Source organism: Eptatretus burgeri, chromosome 5 (genome assembly GCF_056783735.1).
Source record: "Eptatretus burgeri isolate ZD-2024b chromosome 5, Ebu_testis_v1, whole genome shotgun sequence".
NCBI lineage: Eukaryota > Metazoa > Chordata > Myxini > Myxiniformes > Myxinidae > Eptatretus > Eptatretus burgeri.
In genome coordinates, this window is record NC_140965.1 from 103,898,571 (window position 1) to 103,925,661 (window position 27,091).

Below are 27,091 nucleotides of genomic sequence, written 5' to 3' on the forward strand. Positions count from 1 at the left end.
CCTCGGTGGGTTGTTATTTTTTGTCATACCACCAATCTTTTTTTAATCTCACTGGTTTCCATATTTTCATATTTATTCATTCTCGCTCTTTCCTCCCTCTCCTCCTTCTCTCTTCTCTCTCTCCTTCTGTCTCTTCTCTCTCACCTTCTCTCTCTTCTCTCTCTCCTCCTTCTCTTTCTTCTCTTTCTTCTCCCTCTCCTACTTCTCTCTCTTCTCCTTTTCCTCCTCTTCTCTCTATTCAACTTCCTCGTCCCTTACTATCCGTGAATCGCTTACACCCCATAGAATATCATACATATATTCATCAGGATTTCTTGTTATTCCTGTATCCAAAATAATTTTTTGTACAACAGGAACCCAATAAAATTTCTTTTGAATTTCTAAAAGAGCCTTACGTTTTCTTGACTTTAGAATTTTTTCATTATTTAACATTCTAATTAAATCTAAAGTTGTCGGTTTATCAACATCAGCATAATGCCAATCTTTTATTGAAAATACCTCATTCTTATGTTGTAGAACAGATTTATTAAAATACCGAATACCCTTTTCTTGAAGGTATGCTTGGACACGGAAATGATAATTTTCTTGAAGCCTTCTTGCCGTCATTTTTGTATTAGAAATATATGTTCGAATAATATTATGACACGAAAAACCTCCCCATCTTCCCATCGTCAAATCATTTTGTATAATCCTGTTTTTGTCTGTTTTCATGATACAAACTCGGGCAAAACCATTATTATATCTACCATTATTAAATTCTTTTATTTGTTGTTTACCAATCGTGCTTCCACAAAACTCATTCTCCATACCAAGTGGACAACATTCTTCCTTACGAGACTGATTTAAATGTTCCAGGTCTTCCAGGTAAATTTTAAAAGACCAATTATACCCTAAATCATTCATATCATACCCCCATTGTTCTATTATCATACTAATGATACGCCCTTCTTTATAAAAATTTATTTTAATTTGAACTGTAAATTCTGTATGACCTGGAGATAAAATCAACACTTCTGTATCTTTGGAATACACGGCCATTTTATTTAAGGATATATATTGTGATAAATCACGTTATCTCACCACGTCATTCGCGTCAGTCGGGGTTGGATAATTTTTTTAATTTAAAAGCATTTCTCATATTAATATTTTTGGTTATATTATATTTATGTCGTTCAGCCTGTGCCTTTGTGTAATAATTTGATAAATCAAGATCCAGTTCTTGGGATACACCAAAGATAGATACACCATTTTACCAACATAAGTCATTTATATTAGATTAAAAATAATGTCATAAAAATTTTTATTTTTGTTGAGTTGAAAGAACACATATGGACATAATTGACCAGAACACTTGGAATTTAATTCTTGGACTTGAAATATTTGATAAACACCATTCTGTAAGAATTTTATGACTTCAACAGGTGGAGGAAGACCAAAAGTATCAAAATAAGATTTGTCTTGATTATTAAAAATACATACCCAATGAGAACCGTTCCCATTATTATCTTCGAAGTTCATAATAATATTCTTTGTATGTTGAGGCACGTTTGTTAATTCATCTCTCATACAAATATCCACATGATGAATTTTTAATTTCTAACAATATTTGACAAGTTGTAAAATTGATGTTGAATTCTATCCAAATTCTTTAAACCACTCATCAATGCTCATTTATTTATGAGAAAGATATAATCCATTACCCCTTTTCGTTAATCTTACACCTGCTTGTGCGATAGAAGAAAGAAAATCTCCAAATAACAATCTTGCTTTTTCAGGCAGACCCTCAAGTTTTTCAGCAAAATCTACAATTACACCACTTCCACTAATTTGTTTCTTCAACTCTTTGTTTTGTCTTTCCAATTCATTTTGAGCCCGGAGTTGAGCCTTCCTTTCGTTGACAGTTTTCACCGCTGTTGAAATACCACCCGTCAATGCACCAACCGCACTTAAACCAGCAAATAAAGGAATTAGAAATGGGAGAAATCTTCCAGTCATCTCTCTTATTGAATATTTTTTTCAACATTGCTTTTGTCGTTTTAATTATAAGTGAGCATTTTAATTATCGTTCAAGATTTTAACCTGTTCTCTTGTGAGCAAAACATCAATTCTTACTGCTCCTTTTCTCTGAATTGTATTGACGTTAATCGTACAAGGCTTTTGATTTTGAACACAAGATGATAGTTTATGAAGATTGATTTGATTAACATATACCCCAGTTGGTACTTTGCCACTCATTTATTTAACAAAAATTTATGTGAGACTAATCATAACACCATTATCTGTATTAATCTGTAATTCTGTTTCTTCCAAAAGCAAACAATATGCATCAACTTCTTCACTCGCTCCTCTTTCAATGTGTAGGGAAGCATCCACTCGATTGGACTTTATAGTTTCCCTTTGCGCACCCAGGTCATATGCATAGATTGTATACAAACTTTTAAATGCTGTCATATCCAAAATAGGTTCTTTATTTCCATTACTTTCAAACACCTTTTGGTAAGACTTGTATGCTTCAGCATAATCATTTTTTTCCCAATTAATTTCACATCTATCTCGTGGATAAAATGTTCCATCTTGAGAAACATGAAGTTGTTTCACCATAGCATTATCACTCAATGCATTATTCTTATCAGTAGCAGTATCGCCATCTGCTTTTTAAAAAATGATCCACAGATATCATGGCTTTCTTTCCAGAACACCCAAATTCCACGTGTAAGTGGTTTGCTTTAGTTTAACGTGTTGACATCTTCTTTTGAGGTATGATCTTTTGAGGTTTGAGGTATTTGAGGTATGATATAACAATATTGGTTGGTTTCTTTGAGTCAAGTCTTCTATTCATCATCTCTTCTGTTTTAAGATTCGGAGTATATTCAGTAATATACCAACTCATTTCCTCAATTACAAATTTATTCTGATCACCAAAAGCAATAGCAACACCAAAAAGTAATGCATTTTCATTATCATTCCTTTGTAGTTGAAATCTAATTTTAAGACCATACAGAACTTTATTATGATCACAAAATCCAAATATTCCTTTAAGAGGAACTGCCACAGTAAAACTATTAACTGCTTTTGTATCATCAGAATACGTTCCTTTCCTTTGACTATATCCAGGGTCTGTAGTTGTTCCCGTTGACATATCAGGAATAAAACCTTCGACAGCCCCCTTTCCCATTCTATCACTGAATGTATATAGTGTAAATTTCATCATTTCAGATACAGCAGAAACATAATCAACCGCTTCAACTTCTTGTGTTCCAATGAACAAACGAACACTATCAAACATTTTCCAGAAGAAATCATTTACGAGTGTAGCATTTGTGTTATTCCCAGCCTTAGTGAATTTTAATTTACACGACAAGAAACTTTCGGATAGATTCAAATAGGTTTGTTGATTATTTATTTCAAAACTTTTTGTACCATTTGCATTCCAGTCTGTTCCAGTTCTTGCATTTACCTTTCAGTAATCTTCTTTTTTAGTGGAGTTTGAGATGATAATAGTATCATCCAAATCATAGATATGATCAATTGCTTCCATACTTGTATTTATTTCGGAAAAAAGATGTTAAAACTTTTGAAACCCTGATCCAAGTATTCGAATTATTTTCTGTCGTTCTTGGGAAGAAAACTGAGTTTTGCCTTTTTAAATTTCTTTTATTGCTTGTAAATTATGAGATTCCTTTTGGGCATCATTTATACTCTTTATAGCACCTGCTACATTTCCCACAGCAGAAGCAGTTTAACCAATTAGTTCTTTATGTTTAATAATAGTTGAACCGATACCCATTAGAGTATCAATTATCCCATCTCCTCTAAATTGATGTCCGACACCCCTTTGTCTCTTGGGTTTATAGTATCCTCTACCAAGATACATACCTTCACCCTTGTAGTATGGGGAAAGGAACATCCCATCCCCTGTAATTATTTTATATTTTCCCAACTCATGTTTCCTCACAATAACCATCGTATTTATTTATTGGAAAACTTCACAAAGGTGAATTCTAATGGATATAACTTCCCCATTAAAAGAAATCATACGATTATCTTGGTCGGTTATCCTAAAATTTACTCTGTGTATGTTTTTTCCTGATACAGGGAGATAAACCAAATTTTTGGGTTCCATATTGAATTTATAACCAATTGGGGTTGAGTATGCACTGAATAAAAATATTGTATTTGTTTTCATTCCATCATCTCAGCACCATCAATGAAATCACAGTGAATAAATACAGAATTTATTCCTGAGGATATTTGAATGACATTATCACTGTAAAACATCCCATTAGTTTCAATCTTTTTTGAGAAGAAACCCAATAACTCTCTAAATGAATGATCAATTGTGAAATCAACCTAGTAGTTATTTTTAAGTTTAATCGTTGATTTTGAAGTATGCTTTTGAATGTCTATAACAATATTTTTTGGTTCATCACCCTGTTCTTTCATAAGATGAGCAATTTCAGAAGATATTTTAGAAATCTCATATGCTCCGGGTGAGACTGTTATCGTTTTGTATCCACTTCCCGGATTATAACTAAACTCATTTTTATCAGTTATTATATATTAAATAAGGTATTATAAGTTTCCATGGACAATAAAGATGCCTCATATTCTTTTGTTGGGTCAAGTTGTAGTGGGTATGGGAATGAAGATGTGTGGTCGCTTGTTTTGAAATTAAAACTCAGGATTGTGCTTCTCATTTTATTTAATATCAGATAAAATGTCTTTATATGAGATTTATTAATTATTTTCATGTTCATCAACTGGTCTAAAATGGCTGATGCTTCATTAAAACAAATGTTATTTCCAGCTTTCTTACTACCTAACAACAATAACAGTCTATTAACTAATTGCGATGGGACATTTGGAAGAAAACTAATACCTGAACCAAGGATACTTAAAGCCTGAATAATGTGTTTCTCCTTCTCATTTTTCCTACTTTTACCAGAAATACTAACCCTATAATTAAGAGTGTTCAGCAGATCAATATATAATCTATCATCATTATTTTTCATCTCCAATGGTTTATCAAGATACTTTGATTCATCCCCCACAGTTGAACCTTGTCTTCCATATTTTGTGAGAAGAAACATTAATCTTGGAGTTAGTTTAACAGGGGGTTTAGCAGAACCCAAGAACTTTAATTCATCATTGAATATCAATACCTTTTCTTGAACAAGATGAAATATTGCTGGTTGTTCTGTTGGGATGAGTCCTGCTTTGGTTTTTGAATCCGCTGAATATTCATTGTTTTGAAGAGCATTCACAATATAATCAGGGGGTCCGTTAATCTCTTCCAGTTGTTGAAATAAACCTTCGTCATCATATTCTAATTCTCCGAAATGCTCTAATTCTTCCTCAGTCATTTGATCAAAATCTTTTAACATTTGAAGTTTTTTAGGAGTATATTCTACAGTGGGAACTGTGGAAACATCTTTAATTTTTTTTCTTGGGAAGTTTTTAAAAGTGGTTTAAAAAATTTCTCTTGTTTTCTTTCAAATGCTTCTTCGCCGGTTAGTTTCTGTCTGCGTTTCTTCTTTATGTCTTCCTGTTGTTTTACAACTTTTGAAACCAACTCTTGATGTTCGTTAAATCTTCTTGCTCTTTCTTTCGCATCCATTAATTTATTGGAAAATATCATTTAATATCTCATCTTGTTTCACAACAATATATTTATATTTTTCAGTCGTGTGCTTCATGTAATCCCCAAATTCCTTTTTACTGCATAATGGAGAACAATTGTCTCTCCAAAAATTGTTTATAACTATTGAATTTAACTTGAATAAAATAAAAGTATTGGCATTGTTTCTGATGGAACGACGAGGAAGTTGAAAGTATGATTGACTAAGATAAATACAATTACAAGACGAATGTCTCCCTCTTGTGTAGTAGCTGTCCATTACCGTTTGGTTTCTCTCATAAACACAATCATCAAAGATAACGAGTTTTTTTTTAGATTTATCCAAATCTTGGGGAGACGGAATATCATCCGTATTATCACTAAGACTACAAGTTATCGGTTTTGATTTCTTTTTACATCTCTGTGTATCACAAAATAGTTGAATTATATCTTCAATGTTTAATCATTTCGGTTTTTTTGAAGTTTAAATAAACCGATTATATCTTCTTTTTGAAGATCAGCATTAAAACCTTGTGAGAGTAGTTGATACTCTGGTTGAAAACTCGACTTTGTGAAAATTATTAAATTATCATAATCTAAAAAGTTTGGAGTCAGGAGCATCTTCAAAAGTAAGCAGGTTTTTCAACATCCGCTTGAACCAACTATGAGACATCTTAATGAATTTGGAAGATTTTTATGATTGTTAAATTTTATCTTATTTTCCCAAATGGGTAAAAAATCATTCATTTATATATTTGGAAAACAGGTTATTTAATTTATTGCCAGCTTTTTTAGAAACTCTATTTTATCCTAAGTTCAGGTTTAATTTCAAGATAATCCATTGTTTTATTTATGCAATATCTTGTGTTGGTATTTCCCTGAAAATCACATCCATGAATAATATATTCTTTGAACATTACTCGAATATGTTCAGTTTCTTCCCTTGTAAGGAAAGGTGTGTTATCACTCTCATACTTTACATTCATTTCTCGAATCAATCTTGTAAAGTAATTCATTTTTGGTGTAAATCTAAAAGAATTATTTTCCTTTTTAAATTGTTTATTATCATTAATTAGAAGATAATCACAAAATATACATTGTTTCTAGGCTTTTGATTCTGTGTTTAATCCCCGTCTTTCACACGCAGGACAATTCTCAAATTTGTCATATGGAGAATCAGGGAAGTCTATCATATTTATAAAGTAAAACTTTACTTAACCTGAAATTCATCTTCGATATTATCTTCGATACTTTTAGAATCATCTATAAAACTGCTTTCAAAACTCTCGTTTGAACACAAACTCTCGGTATCATAACTATCGTTTGAATGCAAACTCTCGGTATCATAATCACTCTCATAATCTTCAAAATCTTCAGTTGAATATTGACTCATATTTAATTAGTCGAAAAAACATTACCATCGATATCTATATACTTTTTTTCATTGACAGATTCAACTGCTACATTTTTTATGTTAAAGGTAATTTTAAAATGATCCTTCACTACTATTGAACGAAATGTTATTTCACCTGAGATGTTAACATCCTTTATTTCATCAGGATTTACATCTTTTGGGCTGTTGAAAAAATACAAATTTCTCCTTGCATATTACAGATGGTCTTATCTTTTCTCTCTAAAGCTTCATCCATAAGGTTTTTATTTTTTGATACTTTTTCTTGTTTCATTGCTTTTTCTAGTTTTGAATATATTACCAGAAGGAGAGGAGAAACTTTTGTTTGAGATACTTTCATGGATGTTCTTTCAAGTATACTAAAAGCCCTTCCACTGAAGGAAATTGAAGAACTCATCTTATCCACCATAATTAGTTTTTATCCAAAAGTTGTTATATGTATCTTTGTTCAATTTTACATCCTTGACATATTTCTCAGTATCTTTTACAAATGACGAGTTTGATTGAAACTTGTCTTTTGTGTCTTTAAGCATTGTATTTATTAAGTGAAAAAAGTTGGAGGATAAAATGGTTTGAAGCACAGATTCACCTTTTAATTTAACTAAATTTTCATCAAGAGAATTTTAGTTTAAGCAAACTTTTATTATATAAATATGGTGAATACAATGTACTGCGATGTTTGCAATCATGAATATAAACATTATTGAAACACCTCCGAACCAACAAACATAATTTAATCTATTCATCAAATATCTCCTCTTGAGTTGGAAAAAAAACATTGTGATATCTGCTCAAAGGATGTTTTGAAGAGTAGTTGTAATATATATCTTCAATCACAAAAACACAAGAAAAATGATTTTAAAGTAAAGGGTGACTATTATATTGAAAACACTGATGGAGCATTTAAAGGGCATATAAAAATAAGGATTTTTCAATTTGGAGAACCCGGTCCATCATCAATAGCTGAATCAATTGAAAGAGTGAAACCTGATGTTGAAAAAGTTATTAAAAAGACATTAAAAGAAATGAAAACTTTGAAGTTTTATGTGGGAGTGAAAATGAATATGAAAAGACAAGATGAAGAACAAACTCCTTATATGAGAACAGATCTTCATTTTATAACATCATTTCAAGATTTTTTGAATCGTGGGGTTTATGAAGAACTATCAAGACAAGAGGAGGATGTTGATAATACAGTGGTAGGAAGTGGATTTAATTTTTAAAAAATCATCTTTTTAGATCTACACATTCTAAAATCAAACCCTTTAAAACTTCTTCTTATATTGAATTACCAAAAGAAATAAAACGAAAGAAGGCAGTTGTTAATATAAAGAACAATGATAATAAATGTTTTCTCTGGTCTGTTCTTGCTCACTTACATCCACCAAAATGTAATTCAGAAAGAGTAAAACAATATATGAAATATGAGAACACCTTGGACATTAAAGATTTTAAATTCCCAATGCCACTAACAGATATTCCTAAATTTGAGAAAATAATAATCTTTCCATTAATGTATATGGATTAACTCGAGAGAATAAAGTTCAGGTGTTGAAAATTTCAAACAACTTTAAAAAATGAAGCAACACACATTGATCTTTTATATTTTAGTGTTGGAAAGAATTCACATAATACATACATCAGTAATTTATCAAGATTAATCTCTTCTCAGGTATTCAGAACAGCAAACAAAATATATCCTTGTAAGCTATGTCTTAATTCATTTCATACAAAAGAACGATTAGAACAACATTCAAAATATTGTAGTAATCATAAATCAGCTGTAATTACAATGCCTAAACCTGGTGAAAAGATTTCTTTTGAAGATTATAATAAATCTATCATGCACCCATTTGTGATATACGCTGATTTTGAATGTATCCTTAAAAAGATAAATACTGCTTCTCCTAATCCAAAAGAATCATATACAAATAAATATCAAAAACATATTCCTTGTGGTTTCTGTTATTATATGAAATCATCTGTTGGAGAAATGTATAATAAACTTGAATATTATAGTGGAAAAAAAGCTTCACAAGAGTTTGTAAAATGATTAGAAAAGGATTGTATAAGACTAACTAAATTAATGAAAGAAACAAATGAACCGATGAAATTAACCGAAGAAGAAAAATTAGAATTTAGAAAGAACAATATGTCAGATTGGTGAGGAGGAAATTGAAGAGTCTAAAGTTAGGGATCATTGTCATCTTTCTGGTAAATATAGAGGTCCCGCTCATTCCTGTTTTAACCTTAATTATAAATTACCTTCTTTTATTCCAGTCTTTCTTCACAACAGCGCCAACTATGATACACATCTATTTATAAATAAACTTTCAAAAACACCAGGGAATATTTCTGCCATAACAAACACAAGTCAAAAGTATATTTCATTTACAAAAATGATATTCACAAAACCTTTAACTCGTATTAGGTTTCTAGGTTCTTACAAGTTTATGGGTACACCACAAGCCAACCTTGCATCAAATCTAAGCTCCATGGGCTCTTTTCCAAATCTTAATTCATTCTTTCCAATAGAGGAAATTTTCACTAAAGAGGAAATTTAGATTAAAGAGAGAATTCAAAGTAAAGAGGAAATTCTAATTAATGAGGAAATTAATGAAGAAATTCCAACTGAAGATGAAATTCTAATTATAAAGAAAATTCGAACAATGAATGAAATTCTAACTATTGAGGAAATTCTGATTATAGATGAAATTCTCATTAAAGAGGGAATTCTAACTGGAGAGGAAATTCAAATAAGGAATGAAATTCAAAGTAAAGAGAAAATTCTTACAAGAAAGGGAATTTATACTTATGATTATATGGATTTATTTATGAGATTTAATGAAACACAACTTCCTTCAAAAGAAAGTTTCTATAATAACCTTTATGAAGAAGAGATAAGTGATAAGGAATATAAACACACGCAAGAAATTTGGAAAATATTTAAAATAAAGAACCTTGGAGAATATCATGATTTATATCTAAAAACAGATGTTTTATTGTTAGCTGATGTGTTTGAAGCTTTTAGATCACTCTGTCATTATAAAAATTGTTATGGATTAGATCCTGCCCACTATTTCACAGCTCCTGGTTTAGCTTGGAGTGCAATGTTGAAAATGGCAAAACAAGATATAGATTTAATCAATGATGTAGATATGCTTTTGATGATTGAGAAGTCCAAGAGAGGTGGAATATCACAAGTATGTTCAAAAAGATATGCTCAAGCAAATAATAAATATCTTCCAAATTATGAGCGTGTAAAAGATGGTAATTATTTGATGTATTTTGATGCTCATAATTTGTATGGATGGGCAATGTCTCAATCTCTGCCTTATGGTAAACTAGAGTGGGTGGAAGAAAAGGATTATGAAAAAACTTTGATGAATATTGTTATTTCTTCTCAAGAGGAATTGAATGAGGAAGAAGAAGGTTATTATTTTGAAGTTGATTTGAGGTACCCGAGTGATCTTCATAATAAGCATAAAGACCTTCCTTTTGCTTGTGAGAAAGAAACCCCAAAGAAAGAATGGTTAAGTGATTATCATAAAAGTTTTACTGTCAAAGGTAAATCAACAGAAAAGTTATTAACAACATTCTATGATAAAGAGGGATATGTTTTGCATCAAAGGAACTTGAGACAATATTTATCTGCTGGGCTGAGAGTCGCTAAAATTCATAGAGTTTTAAAATTTAAACAAAGTCCTTGGATGGAAAAGTATATTAAATTCAATACAGATATGAGAGCAAATACAAAAGTAAAATTTGAAGGGGACTTTTATAAATTCATGAATAATGCTGTATTTGGAAAGACTATGGAAAATGTTAGAAACAGGCAAAACATTAGATTCGCAACATCTTGGAAAGAAGCTTCAAGATTGATAAATAAACCAAGTTTTGAGAGAGAAGAGGTTTTTTCACAGAACTTTTCTGCTATTCAAATGAAAAAGGAAAGTATTGTAATGGATAAACCAATTTATATTGTAACAGCAGTTCTTGATTTATCAAAGATATTGATGTATGATTATTCGCATAATGATTTAAAGAAAGAGTATGGTGAAAATGATTCATTGTATATGGACACTGATAGTTTTATTCTAGATATAAAAACTGATGATGATTATAAAGATATGAAGAAAAATATTGGAGTATATGATACAAATAATTTTCGTAAGAAGAGCGAGTTATTTTCAAAAAAGAATGAAAAAGTTATTGGTAAGTTTAAGGATGAGTTGGGTGGAAAAGTAATGCGTGAGTTTATTGGATTGAGAGCAAAGGCATATGCTTACAAGTATGGTGATCACATTGATAAAAGGTTAAAGGGAATAAATAAATATGTAATAAAGAAATCAATAACTTTTCGAAATTATTATAATTGTTTGATGAATAAGAAAGAAGAATACAGGAAAATAAATACAATAAGAAGTTATAAACATGAGATATATAGTGAAGAAGTATGAGCCTGGTGTTGGCGCAGTGGTTAGGGCAGCGGCTTGGGATCCAAAAGGTCCTAAGTTCAAGCCCCGTTGGGCCACTGAATTAACACACCAGGGGGTTGACTCAGCCTGTCATCCTTCCGAGGTTGGCGAAATGAGTACCAGTGTACTGGGCCTGGTGTATACCCCGGTTAAAATAGGTGTACCAGATCCCTGTGTCGCAAGAGGCGACCAGGGTTGCATCAGGAAGGGCATCCGGCGTAAAACATGTGCCAAATCACGATGTGGATCAAAAGGATGATCCGCTGTGGCGACCCCGAACGGGAGCAGCCGAAAGAAGAAGAAGAAGATATAGTGAAGAAGTAAATAAAAAGGCATTAGGAGCCTTTGATGATAAGAGATTTATTTTAGATAATGGAATAGATTGTGTTCCATATGGATATTGTATGATCGAGTGATTAGAATAGATTGTGTTCCATATGGACACAAGTTTTAATGATGGGAAGATGAGTTAGGGTTTTTAAGGGCTACCACCACGTTTTTCACAATATATAAATGGTTGAACCAAGTATTAATCAAACTAAAGAGTGGAGAAAATCTCAGTCTTGGTATATAAATGGAAAACATAATGAACATGAAAAATATCAAATAAGTCTTGTTGAAAAATAACTAAAACAAAGGTAAATAAAACAAATAAGCGAATCAATTTAAAAACTCGTAAGTTCGAGGATGTAAATAAAATAATAAATATCCTTGAATGGACTGAAAACTTTGATGGTTATCAATTGAACAATGGAAAAATAATTTACTACAATCTCAAAATGATATGCAACTCAGGAGGTGGTCAGATGAGATCAGTGAGAGAAGTATATCAAAGGCAAAAAAAAAAAAAAAATGGAAGGCAAAAAAAAATTAAAGGATTAGAATGAGTAAAGTGAACTATGAGTTCAAGAGAAAATTGAAAAATGTTTTCTGTGGCTACAAAGCAATGCATCCTCTCTCTCACCACAGTAGGATGGCCAAGAGGTATGCACACTTGCTCTAAGCTGTCTATCATGGGTTTGAATCTGAACACAGCTATACGCTATCATCCTGCTGTTTCACAGGCAGGGTGATTCATCAGTGCGCGTGCCGTCCCTCAGTAGGATGCAAAACTGGATGTCATATCTGCCGGAATTACTTGGTGTTCATTAAAATCCCTTCGCAATGTCATTTGTGAAGAGTATGGGAGTTATTCCAGGCATCCTGACCAAATTCCAAATTCCTGCTCTAACTTACAGGGGCACTGCATCAGCAGTACTGCCTCAATCAATGATGCTACTCGCAGCCTTGTGCTTCACAAGGAAAAAAGATCACCAGACCCCTATGGATAGTATTTTATTGTAATAATATTTTAATTCATTTACTCTGAAAAAATTCCACTCAATTGCAAAAATTAAAAAAATTGAGCAATTTTGATCTGTAGACCTATGTAGTTGTTTACAAAATGCGTTCCGATTGTCATACAACAATACAGATTTCGAATATCTTTTTCACGTGGTCAACGATATGTGGGCTGCTCTCGAGTTGGAATACCAAACAATTTACATGTTCTGTCCCTTGATGGAAAAACATTCAATATTGTCCACACAAATAATCCAAATCCAAATAATCTAATAATTCTTATATAATTCTAATCAGCTTATAATTCTAATAAGCAGAAAAATAATCCAAATCCATTGGGCCCATACTCTGTACAGAGCATTAGTGCTGCCAAAGCAGCCTCCTGGGCTATTGGGTATAATCCTAGATGGGTCTCCACTCCAACACAGGATACTTGAATGGCTCAATCATCCACGCAAGCTGGTACTCATTTTCCTGACCTCAGAAGGATGACAGGCTGAGTCAACCCCACCTGGTATTAATTCAACAGCCAAGCAGGATTTGAACTCTGGGCCTGAGTATACCAACTGGTATTGCAAGCCCACCACCCGAACAATTAAGCCAACACCAGGAACCTTACAATAATATGTTCAATTTTGTTGATATTTCTGTTAAGTATTTTGGAGTTTGAGAAATAAAATGTTTGTCTCTGAATATGTGCTTAATTGTGGTAGTCCAATCGATGTACGTTAGATCCCAGGCAACTCTGGTTACCTTTGTGGGAGGAGGGAGGGAAAGGGTGGAGGTGGGAAGGAGTGGAATGGGTGGGGTGGGAGTCCAGAGGGAGGAGGTGGGGGTGCAAGAGAGTTTCCATCTACAATGGTTCATTGTCATTCTGCCTTCTATGATGAATGCAAGCGTGGAAAACTAATCCGACAATATTATTGCAGGGGCATCCACACACATTGTAGTATGTTATTCCGGTGTCAAATGATCTTGATGGATATTTATTTCTGATAAACTTTTGTAACTGACCTTCCATTCATGCCTCTTAAAATTTAGTGGGTCCATCACAAATTAAAATCTATCACTTGCTTCTGTCTTGTGCATTATCTTACCAAGCAGCTTGGTAAATCTTGCATTTCTTTCATGGATCGTTCAATGGATCTCTGTATTGCTTGCATGGATGGCTCATGATTATTTTACCAATTTGAAGTCTGTCATGCAAGATCACTTTTGGAATACGATTTGCATATATATATATATATATATATATATATATATATATATATATATATATATATATATATATATATATATATCATAGTTTCATGCCATGATCCCTGTGTCGTAAGAGGCGACCATGGTTGCGTCAGGAAGGGCATCCGGCGTAAAACCTGTGCCAAATCAGTATGCGGATCATAACGGATGATCCGCTGTGGCGACCTCTAACGGGAGCAGCCGAAAGATGAACAACAACATAGTTTCATGCCAATGATGCAGTGCCACCTTCAGATCCTGCATCACCACAATAATTTCGAATTTGGCAACGGTATCTGCACGCAATGGTCTATTCTTTTCAAAAAAAGATACCGGGTGATCTTTAATGTCCAGTAGGAAATGCCAGCCAGCTTAACATCCCATCTGAGGGAAACCATACTAACTAATGCAATGTCCAGCCTGAAAAGCCCCAGGGCAACAGTTTATAATTGGGTTAGGAATTGAACCCAGACAAGAAAGTGCAAAGGTGAGTGCACTACTCCCAAAGAAACGGAAGTCAGCTTGGCCTAAATAGGTTTATGCCTAAAAGTCTGCTCATGCAACTTTAGCCCAAATGTCATTAATCTTTTTTTTTTCAACATTGTTCTTCCTATGGTCAATGATATGGCAATCATCAGGAACATTTACATCTGAAATATAAGAGGACCGAGAGGTCACAGGGAAATGAGAGACTAAATGCCCATTCAGGACTACTGTATCAATACAATTGTGATATCAATGGCTTAAAGGAGGAACAGGCTGTACCATTGATGGAACCTCACTGAATTGTGAAGACAAATGATTATGGTCACTTACTGGGGGTCCATCTGACCCAGGTAAACCAGAACGACCCAGCTTTCCCCGAGTGCCCTGTGAAAGAACAAAGTGGGAGAACATCATGTAAATAACAAAATCTTCATCTGAGAAAATATTAATTTTCTTCCTCAAGAGGTACATTTCCTTTCTGGACAACCAATGACAGCAAAACATCGTTTTTATCAAATGTAGTAAATTTTGGATTTGGTTTGCTGATTTAATTACTTTTCAACACTACCTTTTCTCCTAGAGGTCCCATGGCTCCTTGAGGACCTGGAAGACCCTGTAAAACATGATACACAAGGTGAGAATATTGAATTAAACTTACTAACAAATGTTAATAATTGTGTCTGTAAAACAACAAATATACCCCAGACATTTATAGTAATTGAATCCTGATACCCTTGGCCCTACGTGTAAACCGTACAAGTACAATTGTGATGTCTTTCTTCCATGTAAAAATATCTTTATTTAATTAAAGTCAACATACACGTTGTATTTATATTTTTCACTTGTCTCAAAATTATGTGGTTGCAGTTTCAACTTCAATTGAGACTTGGAGCTTTGGATTTGCATCTTAAAAAGTGAGGTGAGAACATGAATATAACTACAACGGCACTCTTCGATGTTATGACATCGCCAGATATGCCTCCGCCCACATTATTGCATTATTATACATATTTGTACCAAGTTTGATTAAAATCCGTGAATCCAGATTCAAAATATTAAATAATTTTGGCTGCGAGACCATGTGTCTGATCAGGATGAAATTTAAAACATATACTCCACATGAATACCTGATCATTTATAGTGATGTTCCACATCAATTGATGAAGTGGTTCAAGAGAAATAATTTTTTAAAGATTTTTGTTCAATCCAAAATGGCTGCCAGACCATGCGACTTATTAATTATTCGTGAACAACCTGGTATCCCCAAGACTTGGGGATCATGCAGGTGAAGTTTCCCCTCGATCTGTCAACCCATTCTGGGGAAGAAGATTTTTAAATGATTATTCTTCAAAAACTCATAGCAGCCAAACCATGTAACCTATGATGCCATCGGTGGAAAACTCTTTGTTCCTCCTGGACAGGCGATCATACCTGTAAAGTTTAGCTTCGATCTGTTAGCCGTTTCGGAGAAGAAGCTTTTTGAAGGTTTTTATGTGAAAAAAAGATATGGTTGCCGAACCACATTACCGATGACATCATCAATTTTTGTCCTCCATATAATTTAGCCCTAGATGAACCTCAAACATTTTCATACTGATCCGATAAAGGGTTTGACGTTTGCAATTATGAAGTCATAACGAAGTCATCTATGACATCATCAAAAATCACACTTGTTTCCCATGGGGAGTACTTGACATGTTCCAAGTTTCAATTTTTTTTTTCCATCGAGTGGTTTCGGAGATACAGAGGTCCAACGTTTTTCCTTTTTCGAACATGGCTGCACACTACTTGACATATGACTTCATAATTGTCATTTAAACATTCTACATGAGTAGTCACACCAATAGTGAAAAATTTGTGTCAATCGGATAAGTGGTTGTAGAGAAAACAGAGAAAATTATCATGAATGGACAGACGTACAGTATGGACGGACAGACGGACAATATGGAAACAATGCCTTCGGCGACTTCGTCAGCGGAGGAGTACAAAAACAAAAAACAGAAGGCACAGTATAAGATATTAAAAAAGCAACAAACAAGGTAATATCAACTCACTGTTAAACATTATTAGAATGGGTAATATTTCTGTCCCTGCCGATTTTCACGAAAGGAGACCGACATCCATTGGTAAGCAAATCAGAATCACTTATATTAGGAGCGATTCTCCGAACTTGAGAGAGTTTGAAAATCGATTGTTTGCATGCAGCTCGATCGTGACTGCAAATTTGCATCAGTTCTTGCATTTGCAAGGTGATGGGAATGATGCAGTGCCCCATGGAGATTAGAGCAGGAATTTTAATTTGGCCAGGGTGCTGGCCATAGTTCACTTACTCTTCTGAAAGCACAACTTGGGATATTTAACGTCCACATACTAACGCCGGCAGACGTGACGCCGCCCAGTTTAATATTTATCTGAGAGAGAGCACAACAGCATTGATGAATCACCGTGCCTGCGAAACACCGGGATGACAGTCTTTAGCTGAGTCGGTATTCAAACCCAGGTTAGATGGCATTAGAGGTTCGTCACAGATTGTCGTAGTCGCAGATAGACATGATTTTATTGATGAAAAAAACAGAGTTATGAGATTTCTTTGTAATAGAGCTTATCAATCTCATTGAAACTATTTATTTATTGAAAACAAAGTTGGAAACAACGAATTTTACTCATTTCATTTGGGTACCCTTATGTTCAAGCTATTTCGAAAATAATGACCGACTAACTTTGTGAAATGGTTTCCAAAAAATTATGAAGTGCATGGTTATTCTGAAGACAAACCAGTTTGTTCAACCTTCCATGAGTTAGAACAAATTCTGCAAAGAAAAAATTGAATTTGACTGTACGACAATTTTGGAATTAATTTGATTGGAATCTTAAGGCAACTTCGTGCTTCCATCCATTTAAATGTTCATTTGTTCATGGACCACACTCTTGAACAGAGCATTGTTACTGCCAAAGCAATTTTTCCCTTGGCTATTTGGCACAATCTGGACAGGTCACCACTCCAACCATTTATTGGAGCACAGCTGTGCCATTGATGCTGTGCCCCTTTTACCAGTACACTGGTACTCATTTAACCAACCTTAGGAGGATGACAGGCTGAGTCAACCCCACCGGGTGTTAATTAAGCAGCCAATGGGGCTCAAACTGAGGACCCCAGGATCCCAAGCCAGCCACCCTTACCACGAAGCCAACACCAGGTATGATTTACATGATTTACATGATTCCATGATTTATACGAATCATAATACAAACATTTCTTTTCTCCAAATTTATTTTTAACGAGTGGTAATGCCCGGCGTTGCTCGGGCTAGCAATAAAACCCGGTGTTGCCTGGGCTTTCTTGCAAATTTCCTGAATAGCTGTTAACGGTTAGGGGTTAGCGGTTAGGGGTTAGCGGTTAGGGTTAGGGTTGCAGTTAGGGTTAGGGTTAGCGGTTAGGGTTAGGGTTAGGGTTAGCTGTTAGGGTTAGGGTTAGGGTAGCTCACTAACCCAGACCCTAACCCTAACAGCTAACCCTAGCCGCTAACCCTAACCCAAACCCTAACCCAAACAGCTTGGCATAGCGGATGTAAACAGTGCCCGGGGCAAAGTGGAAATTTGCGTCCCCCGTAGACCTTAAACTTGAGTGGATTTGAATGGAAAATCCCATAAGGGATATCAATTTATCGATTTTTTCGAATATCGGAAGTGTTATGGAAAAAATTTATAGCCAATGACCTAAGTTGGACCAAAAGCCATAATCGTACCGAATTTGAATGGAATCCATTGGAGTTTGTGAAAATGCATCAAAACGAATTTTGAGGGGTCTCTTAAGGAAGACAATAATATCCTTAGTATATGTGCCAAATCTTGTTTCATTTCATGCAGTCACAAAAATCTGATGGTGGAACAAAGAAAGGGGCATGCCGAAATATTAATATAGATATTAGTGATGTTATATTTATTTGAAATTTATTTCTCATATAAAAAGGTCCAAGTGGTCTTCATGTTCAAGGATCTAAGCAGTCTAATCTGTCTGAATGGTGTAAGGAGTCTAAATGGTGTTAAGGTCGAAGGGATCTAAAGGGTCTTCAGGACTTTCGGATCTTCAGTGTCTTTTGCGTCTTTTGGGTCCTCAGGGAATTTTGGGTCCTCAGTGACGTTTGGGTCTTTGCGGTCTTCTGGGACTTTTGAATGTTTTGTGTCCTCAAGGACTGATGGGTCTTCAGGGTCTTTTGTGTCTTCAAGGTATCTTGGGTCTTCGGAGTCTTCAAAGGCTTTGGGGTCCTTTTGGGTCTTTGGGTTATTTTGGGTCCTCAGTGACTTTTGAGTCTTCAAGGACTTTTGGGTCTTCAAAGTCTTCAGGGTCTTTTGGGACATTTGGGTCTTTTGGGTACTTGGGGACTTTGGGTCTTCAGGGTATTTGGGTTATTTTGGGTCCTCAGTGACTTTTGGGTCTTCAAAGTCTTCAGGGTCTTTTGGGACATTTGGGTCTTTTCGGTCTTCAGTGACTTTTGGGTCTTCAGAGTATTTTGAGTCCTCGGGGAGTGATGGGTCTTTTGGGAACTGGGGACTTTTGGGTCTTCAGGGTCTTTTGTGTCCTCAGTGACTTCTGGGTCCTCGGTGATTTTGGTCTTCAGGATATTTTGGGTCCTCGGGGAGTGTTGGGTCTTCTCGGTCTTTTGGGTCCTCAGTGGTCTTTGGGGTCTTCAGGGTATTTTTGGGTCTTTGGTGACTTTTGGGTCTTCATAGTCTTTTGGGTTATTGGGGTCTTTTGGTGTTTGGGGTCCAAAGTGTCTTGGGGAATTAATGTTCCATCAGGATGTGATTAATGGGAATATAGTCATCACAGACTAACGGACGGCTTCACGGCTTCACCGCCTCACCGGCTCACCGTGCTTTTCGTTTTTACATATAGAGATCGATATCGATTGACTCAAAGCTATAGAGTTGACTTTTTATTCTGCTTACAAGTGTTTGAAGTCAGTTAAATCCATGATGATGGTTTTGGATGGGGGATGATCTGAAATGATGGTGAAAACTGTCTTGAAGACCCGGAGGGAATAATTAGATTGAAGAGAATGTTGAAGTTGATTCCACAGGAGGGGAAAAAAAAGGAACAAATGAGTGGAGGTGAGCAGTGATCCTGGATTTAAGGAGTTTCACTATAAGGGGTTGATGATGGACCATGTGAGCCCTGCAGAATCCTGGGGGAAAGGGGGGGGATGGCAAAGCATGGAAAAAAGCAGAGGGGGCAATACCAGAAAGGAGGCGTTAGAAGACAGAGGTCATCCACCTGTCTGCGATAGCAGAGTGACAAGCACAGCTTCACCGTGGGAGATTCCAATAATCTTAAAGGCCTTGGTTTCCACAGCATCAAGCTGAGGAAGATATGAGGCAGGGGAGCCAACCCAGAGGGGAGAGCAGTACTTCATCAAACTGCGAACGGAGGCCTTGGAGGTGGATAGGAGTTCAGGAGTGCCAAGGGAAGACTTTGTATGATGGAGGATGCACAGTTGGTGGCTGGCTTTGAAGGCCAACGTTGAAATGTGGTTTTCCCAAGAAAGATCTTGGCTAATTGTGAGACACAGGAGTTTGAATGACTGAACTTCCTCAAGAGGATCGTTAAGAAAGTGGAGAAGAGGGTTTGCCTATAAATATAAATGCCTATATAAATGCCTATATAAGACGGTCCTTTCGGAGAGAGACAGTGACAGTGTGAGATTTGTCAGGATTGAAAGACAGATTCCAAGTGTTTGATGAGCTTGTGATTTTGTCAAAGTCCGAAGAGAGATAGAGAAGAGGCTGCTGCCTGTCTATCTGAAGGGTGAGGGATGTCACTGCAGTTTGGACATTTGTCTTCTTGGCACGACTCTGCAGAGTGCCATCGGTGACCCTGCAACAAGAACCCGGGGATCAAGGGTCCCTTGGAGAGTATATATATATATATATATATATATATATATATATATATATATATATATATATATATATATATATATATATATATATATATATATATATATATATATATATTCCCCCTCCTGGAAGACATGAGCCCTTCATGTGACTGTTTTCAGGTGTTGCATGAATGAGTGGTTCTTATAAAAAATGAAATATAAAAAAAAATTTACGCACCATTTGCTTCTGCCAAACCATTACTTTCACCAAAATTCTGATATCCTCTGAACTAAATATTTCTATCAATGCTACATTATCCACATTTATTAATTGATGACTGATATCTTTGAAGCCAAGGATATTGTGAAGAATGAAGCATTGAGTGTCTATGTCAGAGTCGCAACTCCTCCACAGATTGTAACGCTCGCCATAGAAACTGCTTCTGCAGCACCAACACTCTGTATTGAGCATAGTTCATGATCAATTCGTTGTTTAATTTTCATATTTCACAGTATGCACAGAAAAGGTTTGCCACTCTACTATAAGTTTTGTTCATCAAACTACAGATGGCAAAAAAGTAGGGAGAGATGGAGAAGGGGTCAATCTCTTTCGAAAATCTTCATGTATATATTTATACATACTATAAGAGAGATGTTTGTGTTGGGTAGTCGAAAAAAAATCTCAAAAATATTTTTTTTGTCCTATGTTTTTGTCCTATGGGTTCATGGTATGTCCTAGTTATGTGTGAGAAAGAACCGTTGCTATGGACCCTCCGTTGCCTAGCAACGGCCGAAAAACCTCTAAATGTGGGGGTATTTTAATGAAAAAACAATCTGCAGCATTAACCCTTGAAGCTATAATCATGAATTTTCTTGTGCTTAATCCTCAGGCCATTCCCCATCGAACGGGCCCATCGCATCAGGTTATATTGGGTAGTCGACTACCCATGTCCGCCTGTCTGTGTGTCTATATGTCACCATTTTCTTAGAGATGGCCAAACAGATCTTCATAAAACTTTCAGAGGTTCATCAGTGAGTGCCAGGGAGTGTTTTAGGTCTTTAGTCTGGAGTGCCTATCATGCCTATACTGCCTAAGCTTTTGCATTAGTAGCAATGTGAAAGGTAATATTAAATTATCCCCGACCCCATTCATTAGTGGGTTTAGGGAAGTGTTCTAGGCCCCCACAAAAAAAAACAGAAAAAAAACAAAATTGGATTTCTTCAAAATGCCAACAGGATTAGAACAGCACCGGGCAATGCCAGGTACCCCTGCTAGTTCATGATCAAGGAAAGGTATAGAGTGAGGAAAGTTCAGTGTTTAAGTTCCTTTGCACAGGTTAGGAGGATTTTGGTGGTGAAGACTGTTTGACAATGGAGCGACTCTAAACTATGGAAAGTGGTGCTGGGTGGATATCGATATTGGTAATCAGCACCGGCCGATATCGGTAACTTTTTGGAAATCGGCATTGGCCAATTGGAGTTAGTGTGAGTGCCGATTACCGATTACAAATACTGTATACACCCCAAAAACCTTGAGTAGCTTTCACCCTTGTTTACGGAAAATTTCAAAAACAATTAAAAAAAACAAAAACAAACAATGTAGACGTTTCAAGGAGATGTGCAATAACATCATTCCATATAAAAACCTGGCAATCGTCATGTGACGGGTCGAAAAAAAGTTGGTTCGGTAATTTGGAAAACATGTCAATACGTCAAATGGCTCAGAAATCGGGTGTTATCAAATTATGTTTGCTTTGAAACTCACAAAGACAAACAACACAACCTTTCCAAAGCACACCCGATTCATAGAAAACAAGACGGACCCTTAGTGGAGCATATTGTTGTGGGGCCGGGTCTCGGCGGTGAGCACGACCGCTAGGTGCAGCAGTTGAGTCGGCTCGACCGAACACCTGGAATATAGGTCATACCTTTCAGATAAATCTGAAAGGTCACGGGTCCCTCATCGGACTGAAGATCGCCAATAGGTCGACCACATGGGATAGGGTCAATTGCCAATTTCAATATACCTAAATACCCACGTCGTCCAAACTACCAGGGAAATTCACCCTCGGCAGGATCTGTGCGATCCGGGCCGTTATCGAGCCGGATCCCAGTCGTACCCTGAGCGGAGAGTCCCAGATTCCTGCCGGGCTGATTGCACGATTACGGCAACAAATGAAGCCTCCTTGTTCTCATTTGCACCATGGCAAACCAATGGCAGAAAGGACAAGAACGAGCTGGGACATTCAACAAAAGGGGAATTTATTTTACAATAATCGGGGAGGGGAAGAGCAGAGTTATTTGGACACACAATGTACAATGAGCAAAGAAAGAACTTACACAGTTGTTACTTAGACATGGAGCCCAAGGACACACCCATGCACACACAAATGCCCAGAAAGAGATGGACCTTGTCAACTCGGAGGGAAGACGGGCTGAGGGAAGAGAAGCTAGCTTGGACCTATCCACCTCGTGTGGTTCTTGATGATCTTGGGATAACGGGACTCGAACCCGCAACACGAGGCCGCTCCAAGCACCAGGTACAGAGGGTAGCGTTAGGCGTTTGCATGCTCCTCCGGCTCGCAGGCAGGTGACACGAGATGACCTCCCAAGTTGAGATGGTCAACCACCCGCAGAAATGCACCAGACGAGATGCCTCGGATCCGCGCGATGCAGTCAGCCGCAGCCCCGGACAGAGACACGCACTTCAGCAGACTGGACTGAGATGTGCACTCGAGCAGACTCGACTGAGATGCGCACTCGAGCAGACTCGACTGAGACGCGCACTCGAGCAGACTGGACGCGCACTCGAGCAGACTGGACGCGCACTCGAGCAGACTCGACGCGCACTCGAGCAGACTCGACACAATCATTCGTTGCTTCTTCTTTGTCGCTTTTCTTTTGGGGCCCGTCCGCTCCCATGGCCTGCTCCCATTGGGTGGACGGCGTGTTGCGGCTCCGCCTTTTTGCCAAGGACTGCCGTGACTCTGGTCTGCTCGTCACCCATTGGGCGGAAAACGACGCATACCCTTATTTGGCGTGCAGCTGAAGCGAAATGCTTTGTGACCATATACGGTGCGAAATCCACACCGAAACGCACTCCGCCTGGGGCATGGAATTCCAGACATGCCCGCATGCCGGCGAGCGTGTGAAGAGCGCTGACAATGCCACGAGCAGAGGGTTGTTGTTGTAGGTGATGTAAAAATCCTATCTATAAAATAATCCACAGCACACGTACACTTAATTCCCATTGGACACAGGGGATGGATTCTAACTAGAAACACATACCGATATAACTGATCTATAGGACCTGGCTGTTGTGTGCAGTAAGCTTCCAAATTCGGAACAATATAACTCTGCCAGGCTGAATAGTTCACGTTTTGCATCCCACTGATAGGTCGGATCTGAATCCAGACCTTAACCAAAAATCTAATCAACTTGTTTGTGTCACTTAACCAACTCATCCACCTAGTTTTATCATAACTCATCCACAAATTTTGAGACTACAACGGCACCCAGTAGAGCACATACCTCTGCCAGACTGAACAGTTTATGTTTTCTATTCCACTGATAGGCCGGATCTGGATCCAGACCTGAACGAAAATAGAATTGGCTTATTCTTTTCACCTCCCCAACTCATTCGCCATGTTTTGTCATCATCCGTCCCTTCCCCAAAAAATCAACTTTATGAAATATCATGCTATATATCGTTTTTGGCACCATCTCTCAATGGTGAAGAATCACTTTAAAATATTTTAAAATTCTCATATCCGGATCCAGTTTTGGATCTTCACCAAAATCTTATCGATTCATCTTTGTTACACACACGACCTGCCTACCAAATTTCATCCGAATCCGTTCACAACTTTTGAGATATCCTGCACACAAACAAACAGAGAAACAAAGAGACAGACGAGACAAGGGTGTAAACATAACCTCCGTCACCCTTCAGTGGTGGAGGTAATAATCAATTGCTTTGAAATAGCCACTAGTTAGCTACTATAAAGGAAAACATGATCGTTCATACACTGCTGAGGTTAAATGTTAAAACCTACTGTTCCTCCTTCCTGGCCGAGTACGTTTTGACATCATGTATTCCAGGCATACCCGAGTACATCAAAGTATCAGTTAAATTATTTTTTCACATTTCAAAGGTTGACCGACAGGATTCTGGGCTGCTCAAGAGTATTCTGGATTGTTCAGTGCTGCGTGTGCAGAATGAAATAACAAAATAAACTTACATCTGGCAAGGCAGAGAAACTCGTCTTTCTCAAAACTAATATGCGCTTTGTGGACTTTAAATATTAAAACTCTTAAATGTGGAATTTTCCTTGTTTTGAACGACGTGAGCATGGATAGCAATGTAATGATTGGTCTCCTGCTGAGCTTATTCAATCACCGGGTGAGTCACTGCCACTCTTGCGCTGATGTCACCATTTACAACACTGAGTCAACGGCCGATCAATTTACTTACTGAATGAATGCTTGTTTTGAAAGGAATCCCTTCTCACCCCAGGATTCGCTGGACTGTTTTGTATAAAACTTGCTTTTCACACAACCAGACAAGTATGAAATGCTTCATTTAATAACAATAGCTTATCCAATGAGCACATGGTAGCTCATCATTTGTTTAAAAATGACAGGCTGCTGTGCTGTTGGATGCACCAATCAATTTGAGAAGGGGTTTAAAATGTATCCATTCACAGCCACTCAATAATGTCAATCGTGGGTGCGGCACTGATCTGTCATGGTATCCACTTCATGTGTACACAATGCACTAGGATGCCATTATTTACCACTTTATAATCAGTATCGGTATCGGCTGATTATTTTTATTTATTTGTTTTTAAAGTTTTTTTTTTTTTTTTCTTTAAGCAGTAATCAATTATCGTCAAATTTTCTAATTGGCCTGGCATGAATGGAAAGTTTAACAAATGGAAGGACACAGAATAGTCGTATGTTATCAATAAGAGAACGAACTGGTTATTGCTCAAGTGGGACAGAACTTTTCAGATAAGCACCTTGATCTGATATTGATACAGCATACGCTTACCTAGCCAGAGCTCCAAACAAAACCAAAATATTTATGGTGTCACCACTCTTTATTCATTTTCAGCAATAAGTCGACTCAGCCACCAGCACCGATTCTTGTATGTGGCTGAACATCCTTAACTCCAAAACGAGCACTCTCAAACAACAGGCTTTGAAACCACACTTTCACTCTCCCAGAGGCTAAACACGTCTCCAAGTGGTGCGCTTTGTTGATTTCCTTCAAAAAGACTCGAATACCCTCAGCAATCAAATGTACAAACACTCCTGACCATTTGGAGTAAGCACAATGCCCACCTGACAACAAAATTTTATCTGGAGAATCTTATCAAAATTCAGAATTTTATCTGTAGTAGAAATAATGTCCACCTCTGTGAATAATAATGGTCTCCAATTAATCTTCATGTGACAATTGACCAATTAGGAGGTCCCTTGGAATGAAACTCAACAGAAGGCAAGCATATGCCATCATGTTGACACCTGATTGGTTGATGCCTGTCCAAAAAGCAACAAGTGTTTCATTATTCTCCATAATAATCCTCTTTTTTTTTTATCTCGAAGCAGCTGACGACAACAAATAATTCTTGCAGTTCCCAAGACAAACAAAGTGGCCAATAACTTCAATCAAAATCGTTGTTCTAATGGCGTAACCAAAATCCTTTGCTTCTTGTGAGCCAAATGTTTCTTCCACATGTCTTTGCTTGAGCTCCAGAAAGAAAGAAAAAGTGGGTGTTAAGAGAGATAACCCCCCCGAATCAATGGTAACTTATAACTTCTGTGATTTCAATTTGGTACGTGCATTACATTTTATTTTAGAGTTTTGAATTTGAATAAAAATGTGTTATCCAAGGTTGTATGTTTCAGTATGAGCTCAAAGGACAGCTCAGAAATAGCATGTCATCCTTTGAGCTGTCTGCTCTGAATTTGATTCCAGACCCAACCATAAACCATCATGTCGGTGCTTTGCAGGCAGGATGTTGCATCAATGGATATGCCATCCTTTTGGTGAAGTATCAAGATGGGATTTCATCTGTCAGCATTGGCTGGTGGATATTAAACATCCCATTGTAGCTTTTGGGAAATATAGGCCATCAGGTGCCGATATCCTGGTCAAATTCCCCGCCATAACCTTAACTGGAGAGTAGTTGGGCACTGCCTCGTCTATTTGCCTCTATTAACTTGCCAAGATGGCACCACAACAATCCTCAAGGTCATGGGATAGATCAGATATTTCAATTTAATCATTGTTGTGTTTGTGTAATTACTAATAATAAAAGTATGGTTAAATGACCACATTAACCCTTTAACTCATGCCTACTTTGAAGTATGGGCAAGTCATGTAATATGTGGATGAAAAAGAAAAAAACGCAAACCTGTGATCCTGGCATGCCTTGTTGACCTGAAGGACCAGGTTCACCCTGTGGGCCCTGTTGGATTGACAAAGGGATGGATGTTTACCATCTGATAAATTACATGAAATAACTAAAACAAAATTTTGATAAACATTGGTTTAATTAAAAAAAAAAATAAAGAAAGGTCATTCATTATCCAACGAGTCTGACTCGTGGCATTACCTTATCTTGAGATAAAA

The 27,091-nt window shown here is 36.6% G+C and overlaps 1 protein-coding gene across 2 annotated transcripts in view; it reads right to left on the minus strand.

The window, feature by feature from the left end:
* The window catches only part of LOC147027096 (uncharacterized), a 547,644-nt gene that overhangs the window by 272,185 nt on the left and 248,368 nt on the right, over window positions 1–27,091 (minus strand). For both annotated transcript variants that reach the window (XM_085883264.1, XM_085883263.1), the window contains 3 exons: window positions 26,874–26,927; window positions 15,141–15,185; window positions 14,903–14,956 (listed from right to left, as the gene is read on the minus strand). In XM_085883264.1, the coding sequence (XP_085739390.1) occupies window positions 14,903–14,956; window positions 15,141–15,185; window positions 26,874–26,927 (153 nt within the window). The remainder of the gene's footprint in view (window positions 1–14,902; window positions 14,957–15,140; window positions 15,186–26,873; window positions 26,928–27,091) is intronic.